This window comes from Bombina bombina, chromosome 11 (genome assembly GCF_027579735.1).
Source record: "Bombina bombina isolate aBomBom1 chromosome 11, aBomBom1.pri, whole genome shotgun sequence".
Classification (NCBI taxonomy): Eukaryota; Metazoa; Chordata; class Amphibia; order Anura; family Bombinatoridae; genus Bombina; species Bombina bombina.
In genome coordinates, this window is record NC_069509.1 from 17175099 (window position 1) to 17184757 (window position 9659).

General features: G+C 35.6%; 1 protein-coding gene across 1 annotated transcript; it reads left to right on the plus strand.

The window, feature by feature from the left end:
• The first annotated feature begins 6382 nt into the window (after positions 1–6382).
• LOC128641595 (olfactory receptor 10AG1-like) lies at positions 6383–7324 on the plus strand. Its single transcript, XM_053694133.1, has one exon. It carries the CDS (start codon positions 6383–6385, stop codon positions 7322–7324), a length of 942 nt encoding a protein of 313 aa, XP_053550108.1.
• The last annotated feature ends 2335 nt before the right edge of the window (positions 7325–9659 follow it).

Genomic DNA, 9659 nt, shown 5'->3' on the forward strand with positions numbered 1-9659 from the left:
AAAAAAATATTTACAAACATAAGAAAAATATTACAACAATTTTAAACTAATTACACCTACTCTAAGCCCCCTAATAAAATAACAAAGCCCCCCAAAATAAAAAATTCCCTACCCTATTCTAAATTTAAAAAGTTACAAGCTCTTTTACCTTACCAGCCCTGAACAGGGCCCTTTGCGGGGCATGCCCCAAGAATTTCAGCTCTTTTGCCTGTAAAAGAATAAATACAATACCCCCCCCCAACATTACAACCCACCACCCACATACCCCTAATCTAACCCAAACCCCCCTTAAATAAACCTAACACTAAGCCCCTGAAGATCTTCCTACCTTGTCTTCACCATCCAGGTATCACCGATCCGTCCTGGCTCCAACATCTTCATCCAACCCAAGCGGGGGTTGGCGATCCATCATCCGGTGCTGAAGAGGTCCAGAAGAGGCTCCAAAGTCTTCCTCCTATCCGGCAAGAAGAGGACATCCGGACCGGCAAACATCTTCTCCAAGCGGCATCTTCGATCTTCTTCCATCCGGTGCGGAGCGGGTCCATCTTGAAGCAGGCGACGCGGATCCATCCTCTTCTTCCGTTGTCTCCCGACTAATGACGGTTCCTTTAAGGGACGTCATCCAAGATGGCGTCCCTCGAATTCCGATTGGCTTATAGGATTCTATCAGCCAATCGGAATTAAGGTAGGAATTTTCTGATTGGCTGATGGAATCAGCCAATCAGAATCAAGTTCAATCCGATTGGCTGATCCAATCAGCCAATCAGATTGAGCTCGCATTCTATTGGCTGTTCCGATCAGCCAATAGAATGCGAGCTCAATCTGATTGGCTGATTGGATCAGCCAATCGGATTGAACTTGATTCTGATTGGCTGATTCCATCAGCCAATCAGAAAATTCCTACCTTAATTCCGATTGGCTGATAGAATCCTATCAGCCAATCGGAATTCGAGGGACGCTATCTTGGATGACGTCCCTTAAAGGAACAGTCATTCGTCGTTCAGTCGTCGGGCCGGATGGATGTTCCGCGCTGGAGGTCTTCAGGATCCTGCCGCTTCGCTCCGGATGGAAGACCATAGAAGATGCCGCCTGGATGATGACTTCAATCGGATGGAAGATCCTCTTCTGCCCTGCTTGGATGAAGACTTTGACCGGATCATGGACCTCTTCAGCCCCCCGCTTGGGCTTGGATCAGGACATCGGAGGAGCTCTTCAGGACGGATCGGTGAACCTGGTATGGTGAAGATAAGGTAGGAAGATCTTCAGGGGCTTAGTGTTAGGTTTATTTAAGGGGGGTTTGGGTTAGATTAGGGGTATGTGGGTGGTGGGTTGTAATGTTGGGGGGCTTGGGTATTGTATTTTTTCTTTTACAGGCAAAAGAGCTGAAATTCTTGGGGCATGCCCCGCAAAGGGCCCTGTTCAGGGCTGGTAAGGTAAAAGAGCTTGTAACTTTTTTAATTTAGAATAGGGTAGGGAATTTTTTATTTTGGGGGGCTTTGTTATTTTATTAGGGGGCTTAGAGTAGGTGTAATTAGTTTAAAATTGTTGTAATATTTTTCTTATGTTTGTAAATATTTTTTTATTTTTTGTAACTTAGTTCTTTTTTATTTTTTGTACTTTAGCTAGTTTATTTAATTGTATTTATTTGTAGGAATTGTGTTTAATTTATTTATTGATAGTGTAGTGTTAGGTTAATTGTAGGTAATTGTAGGTAGTTTATTTAATTATTTTATTGATAGGGTAGTGTTAGGTTTAATTATATCTTAGGTTAGGATTTATTTTACAGGTAAATTTGTTATTATTTTAACTAGGTAACTATTAAATAGTTCTTAACTATTTAATAGCTATTGTACCTAGTTAAAATAAATACCAAGTTGCCTGTAAAATAAATATTAATCCTAAAATAGCTATAATATAATTATAATTTATATTGTAGCTATATTAGGATTTATTTTACAGGTAAGTATTTAGCTTTAAATAGGAATCATTTATTTAATAAGAGTTAATTTATTTTGTTAGATGTAAATTATATTTAAGTTAGGGGGGGTGTTAGTGTTAGGGTTAGACTTAGCTTTAGGGGTTAATACATTTATTAGAATAGCGGTGAGCTCCGCTCGGCAGATTAGGGGTTAATAATTGAAGGTAGGTGTCGGCGATGTTAGGGAGGGCAGATTAGGGGTTAATACTATTTATGATAGGGTTAGTGAGGCGGATTAGGGGTTAATAACTTTATTATAGTAGCGCTCAGGTCCGCTCGGCAGATTAGGAGTTAATAAGTGTAGGCAGGTGTCGGCGACGTTGAGGGGGGCAGATTAGGGGTTAATAAATATAATATAGGGGTCGGCGATGTTAGGGCAGCAGATTAGGGGTACATAGGGATAACGTAGGTTGCGGCGGTTTACGGAGCGGCAGATTAGGGGTTAAAAAAAATATGCAGGGGTCAGCGATAGCGGGGGCGGCAGATTAGGGGTTAATAAGTGTAAGGCTAGGGGTGTTTAGACTCTGGGTACATGTTAGAGTGTTAGGTGCAGACGTAGGAAGTGTTTCCCCATAGGAAACAATGGGGCTGCGTTAGGAGCTGAACGCTGCTTTTTTGCAGGTGTTAGGTTTTTTTTCAGCTCAAACAGCCCCATTGTTTCCTATGGGAGAATCGTGCACAAGCACGTTTTTGAGGCCGGCCGCGTCCGTAAGCAACTCTGGTATCGAGAGTTGCATTTGCGGTAAAAATGCTCTACGCTCCTTTTTTGGAGCCTAACGCAGCATTTGTTTAAACTCTCGATACCAGAGTTAAATTTATGGTGCGGCCAGAAAAAAGCCTGCGGAGCGTTAACAGCCCTTTTACCGCCAAACTCCAAATCTAGGCCTTATTAGTGAGTAAAAAATATGCATTTAACAAACCAATCAGTCATATACTGAAGGTAGGGGTTTAACCTTAGGTGAAAGTTTATCTGCTGGCTAACCTCCCCCGCCTTTATGGTGCAAACACCTTCTTGTTGCCTATACTTTCATGGTTTATACTACTCTGATGTAATGCTGTGCCTACATAGTTGCAATCAGAACTGGAACAGTCCTTTGGGGCACATATGCAATTTGCCAATTTGACTCTGAGTTTCTGTGTATCTAGAAATCCTGGAAACAGAGATTTAAATTTTTAAATAATAATAGTAATAATGATAACAATAATAATAACAATAATAATAATAATAATAATAACAATAATAATAATAATAATAATAATAATAATAATAGTAAGAACAATAATAATAATAATAAAAAATGTTTAGTAATAATATTAATAATAGTAATAATAATAATAACAATAGTAATAACAATAATAATAATAATAATAATAATAGTAATAAAAATAATAATAATAATAATAATAACAATAGTAATAATAATAATAACAATAATAAAAATAATAATAATAATAATAATAACAATAATAATAATAATAGTAGTAATAATAATAATAATAATAATAATAATAACAATAATAATAATAATAATAGTAATAATAATAATAATAATAATAATAACAATAATAAAAACAATATTAATAATATCAATAATAATAATAACAATAATAACAATAAAAATAATAATAACAATAGTAATAACAATAATAATAATAATAGTAATAATAATAATAACAATAGTAATAATAATAATAACAATAGTAATAATAACAATAATAATAATAATCATAATAGTAATAATAATAATAACAATAGTAATAATAATAATAATAACAATAGTAATAATAATAATTATAACAATAACAATAGTAATAATAATAATAACAATAGTAATAATAATAATAATAACAATAGTAATAATAATAATTATAACAATAATAATAGTAATAATAATGCATACAATGTCCTATGAGACAAGGGAAAGTGAGGCGCCACTCTTTCTGCTGTCTCATAGGACATTGTATGCGATATCTTCACAACCTTTTAAAGACGGCTGCCTCTTTATCCTACAGTGTCTTGTTGAACACTGCCGTGAGCATCTGCTACAGAGACTGTATGGCCTATTAATGGACCTATTGTGATTCATTATATGTACTATTTGGTACATAAATCCTGCAAGTAATATCTATAGCTATTGTTTTATTGTATATTTGTCTTAAGGTAATTCTCTTTTTTTTAGTTGATCTATTAATGATTTATTAGTATATATAGAGATATAGAGAAAAATATCAATTGCATACATTGTAGGTACCTGTATATTTTGTTGGCGCACCTTTTATATATCTAGTCTGTTTGCTAGATAGTGTCACTTATAGTAATAATAATACAATAATAACAATAATAATAATAACAATAATAACAATAATAGTATTAATAATAATAATAACAATAATAATAATAACAACAACAATAACAATAATAGTAATAATAAGAGCAATAATAATAATAATAACAAAAGTACTACTAGTACTACTAATAATAATAATAGTAATATTAATAATAAACAGATAGACAGACAGACAGATGACAGATAGATAGATAGATAGATAGATAGATAGATAGATAGATAGATAGATAGATAGATATTGGTGGTTGGACATGAGTGCCTCTTTGGCTCACCAGATCTGCTCAGCTAGCTTCCAGTTCTGCATTGTTGTTGATTCAACAAAGGATACAAAGAGAATAAAGCTAATTGTATAATAGAAGTAAATTAGAAATTGTTTAAAATGTAGGTTCCATCTGAATTATTACAGAATAATGTTTCAGCAATAAAACTTGTCCACAAAAATCCTACATACTGGTGTTGTTCATTATTTCATTTAAATGTTTGAATGTTTTCAAATTGCTAATTAAAAGGAATTCAGATTGATATAAAAGTGTTAAAGAACATAAAAAAGTTGCTCTAAAGTATTGACTTTTTGGCAGACTCTGATGAGATTTAGTAGCCACTAAGAAATCAGTTTATTAATTTAGCTTAATGACAGTAGATTAAATCAGATATTAAATCATTGAATATTTTCTATTGTATTGTTTTTTAATATTTGTGCAAAATTAGTCTGTTTATGTAAAAAGAATAATTAATATGTTAGGTTCTTGAGTTTACAATATATTGCTAAGAAAGTCTATTATTTTCTAAGTATAAATGTTTATTTCTTAAAATAATATGTGCTAAGTAATAATTCACTTTATTAAGCAATTCCAAGTATATTTCCATGTTCATTTGTACATATGAAGTGTGGTCTGTATGAAATACAATAAGGTATAAGTAATGAATTGTAGCCATGTGCCTGCTCTCTCATGAGAGATTACATTATATAATGGCACAAAACATATCATATTGAAGACAAATGTGAGAGAAACAACATATTTTAAAAATTCAAGAGAGAGAGAGCGAGAGAGAGAGATATAAAGAGAAAGAGAGAGAGAAGGTGAGAGGGAGACAGAGAAAGAGAGAGAGAAAGAGAGAGAAAGAAAGAGAGAGAGGTATAAAGAGAGAGAGACAAAGAGAGAAAGAGAGATAGAAAGAAAGAGAGTGAGATAGAAAGGGAGAGAGAGACAAAGAGAGAGAGAGAGAGAGAGAGAAAGAAAGAGAGAGCTGATTAGATAGATAGATGATAGATAGATAGATACAGTAGATGGATAGATACATATATAGATATAGAGAAAGAGAAAGTTAGATAGATAGATCGATAGATAGATGATAGATAGATATATAGATACTGTAGATACATAGAGATACGTATAAGATTAAATTATGTTCTATCAAATGAGAAATCATTTATTTCTGGTCTCTCTCTCATGCTTGTACATTATTATGGAGCAATGACAAGAATGCATGCAGGAATACATCTTTGGACTACAATTCAAAGTTGGGTCAGAATATAGAATTTAATGTATTTTCCAGTAAATTAATGCTGAGAACTGGTCATATCCAAAAAGATAGTTTTGTTATAATAAAATGTAAACATTATATTTCTATTACTGATTAGCATATAAGGTGTTTTAACCTGTAAATTTGACCCACACAGCCCCAACCAAATACATGAGCACAGGTACAGAATCAACAGGTACCGTAAATACAACTTTTATCTACCAAGGAGAAATTGCATTGGATTAAACAGCCTAACACCGGCTTCACCAAGCGCTATATTCTCTGCACACTCCCTGTTTATAATTACATGATGGAGGCTGCAGGTCCTGAGCCTGTTGTTCCTGCTGCACGGTCTTCTATGGTTGAGGTAAGGACAACTGGTGGGAGCTTTAGTGCACCAGATACAGAATAACATCTCTATCAGTGGTATATATCATTTTTTCCCATAAGTTCTCTGATACATTATAAATCAGATATAATTACTATGAAATCTACTGCCAATAATATTATTTAGTAGATATACATTGATGGTATGGGAGGAAATACACCCACAAATGTGACCAGATTTATTCTGCTGGGTTTCTCTGATTTGCATTTGTCCCTTCAGTTTATTCTTTTCTCTTTTCTTCTCCTCACTTACATGCTCATGTTATTAGGTAACGGTCTTATCATTGTGACTGTTACAATTGACCTTCAGCTTCACAGGCCCATGTACTTCTTTCTGAGGAACCTATCAGTCCTTGAGATTTGCTTCAGCTCAGTCATTATCCCTAAAGTATTAGAAAACATTTTATCAAAGGATAAGTCCATATCTTTCATGGGTTGTGCTGCACAGATGGACATTTTCTTCACAGTTGGTGTTTCTGAATGTGTTTTCCTAGGGGTGATGGCATTTGACAGATATATGGCTATCTGCAGCCCTCTGAGATATATGAGTGTGATAAACAGAAAGTTATGTTTCAAACTTACTGCTGGGTCTTGGATGGTGGGGTCGTTTGTTTCTTTGGGGCAAACCAGCTTCATCTTTAGTTTACCTTTTTGTAGCTCAAATTACATTGAACATTTCTTTTGTGACATTCCCCCTCTCCTCAAGATAGCCTGTGCTGACACCTTCAACAACGAACTTTCAGTTTTCATTGCTTGTATTATTGGGGCAGCAGTTCCCTTCCTTCTTATTCTGTGTTCTTATATCAAAATCCTTTCTTCAATTTTACTCATAAAGTCTGTGGATGGACGTCAAAAAGCCTTCTCAACATGTGGTTCCCATCTGGTCTCCGTATTTCTTTTCTATGGTACAGCTATGTTTGTGCACCTGCGTTTGCACACTCGTCCTTCTGTTAGCAAGGATAGGATCATGGAACTCTTCTACTGTATAGTAATACCAGCAATTAACCCTCTGATTTACACTCTTAGGAACAGAGACATGAAAACAGCACTGAGGAAACTCTCCTTGAAAATCATAAATAATGTGTAATGATATTGTTCTTCCCTAAATAAAATATAATTTGAATAATTAACATTGCTACAGTAAATAAACAGCTAAATGGATTAGGATGAAAAACCAATTTGTCACTAGTGATGTTGCGAACTGTTCGCCGGAGAACAGTTCCCGGCGAACATAGCTTGTTCACGTTCGCCGCTGCGGGCGAACATATGTGATGTTCAATCCGCCCCCTATGTGTCATCATTGAGGAAACTTTGACCCTGTATCTCACAGCCTTCTGACACATTTGAGCCAATCAGCAGCAGACACTTCCTCACAGACCCTCCCAGCTCCTTGGCAGCAGCCATTGTAGATTCATTACGATCCTGCTTTCTTAGTGAGAGGAGCTTTAGTGTTGCTGCTGCTGACATTATAGGGAAATAGATAGCTAGGCTAGTGTATTTAGTGTCCACTACAGTCCTGAAGGACTCATCTAATCTCTGCTGTAAGGACAGCACCCCAAAAAGCCCTTTTTAGGGCTATAACTTCAGTCGTTTTTTTTTTTATTTGTAATTTTATTTGCATTTGCTTGGCTTTCAGCCTGTGTGTGAGGCTCACAGCATATACTGTGATTAGTGCCACCACTGATATCTGCTTAACATTAGTGTAAATTTAACCAACAAAACTTTTAAATCATTTTGCTAGTGTAATCTAATTTCATTTTCTATCAGGCCTGTGTCTCAGGCTCACACAGCATATACTGTGGTTAATTGCTCTGTGCCAGCCACCACTCATATCTGCTTAACATTAGTGTAAATTTAAACAACAAAACTTTTAAATCATTTTGCTAGTGTAATCTAATTTCATTTTCTATCAGGCCTGTGTGTCAGGCTTACACCGCATATACTGTGGTTAATTGCTGTGCCAGCCACCACTCATATCTGCTTAACATTATTGTAAATTAAAAAAAAACTTTTAAATAATTTTGCTAGTGTAATCTAATTTCATTTAACATCAGGCCTGTGTGTCAGGCCCACATCATATAGTGTGATTAATAGCTCTTTTTTCCACCACTTATATCTGGTGTAACATTAGTGTAATTTTTTTTTACATTTTTTTTTTATATCAGTCCTCTTCTAGTGTTATTTAATTTTAGTTGCCAGGCCAGCCTAGCTGCCATTAGTGCCAGCCTGTGTGTCAGGCTGCCAGCATATACTGTGCCTACTTCCATCCTCAGTGCCAGTCCACCACTCCTATCTGGTGTAACATTAGTTTAAATTTTGTAAAAAAAAACTTTTACATCAGTCTTCTAGTGTTATTTAATTTTAGTTGCCAGGCCAGCCTGCCACTAGTGCCAGCCTGTGTGTCAGGCTGCCAGCACATACTGTGCCTACTTCTATCCTGAGTGCCATCACTCCTATCTGTTGTAACATTAGTGTAACTTTTTTTTAAAAAAACTTTTACATCAGTCTGCTATTGTTATTTAATTGCAGTTGCCTGTCTGCCAGCGTGTGTGCCAGGCCCACTTTCCAACTAGTGCCACAAATCATATTTGTTATAACAGTAGTGTAAATATTTAAAATAAAAACTTTTTTGACTGTGAATCATCAGTCTGCTAGTGCAATTGAATTGCAGTTGCCTGCCTGCCAGCGTGTGTGCCAGGCCCACTTGCCAACTAGTGCCACCAATCATATTTGTTATAACAGTATTGTAAATATTTAAAATAAAAACTTTTTTGACTGAGAAACATCAGTCATCTAGTGTAATCTAATTGCAGTTGCCTTCCTCCCAGCGTGTGTGCCAGGCCCACTTGCCAACTAGTGCCACCAATCATATTTGTTATAACAGTAGTGTAAACATTGTCAAAAAATATTTTTTGACTGTGAAACATCAGTCTGCTAGTGTAATCTAATTGAAGTTGCCTTCAATGTATCTATCTATCAAATCTATCTATCTCGTGGTTGTGCAAATGGACTGTTTGCGGTTGTTTGCGGTGCGTTACACAGGGAGTTTGGTCTGTCACTGTGAAGCAGGCGTAACCCTTACACTACCTGATCGATACAACATCATACCTGATGTTTTAAAGCACGTTATTCCAAACAATTTAGGAATGTTAGGTGATTTAGGCCCTTTATGGGTTAAAACCAGACTCTGCATCAACTATGCAATTTTCCGTGGGAGTTTTGCCATGGATCCCCCTCCGGCATGCCACAGTCCAGGTGTTAGTCCCCTTGAAACAACTTTTCCATCTCTATTGTGGCCAGAAAGAGTCCTTGTGGGTTTTAAAGTTCGCCTGCCTATTGAAGTCAATGGCGGTTCGACCGGTTTGCCGGTTTGCAAACATTTGCGGAAGTTCGAGTCCGCTATTCGCAAACCTAAATTTTTA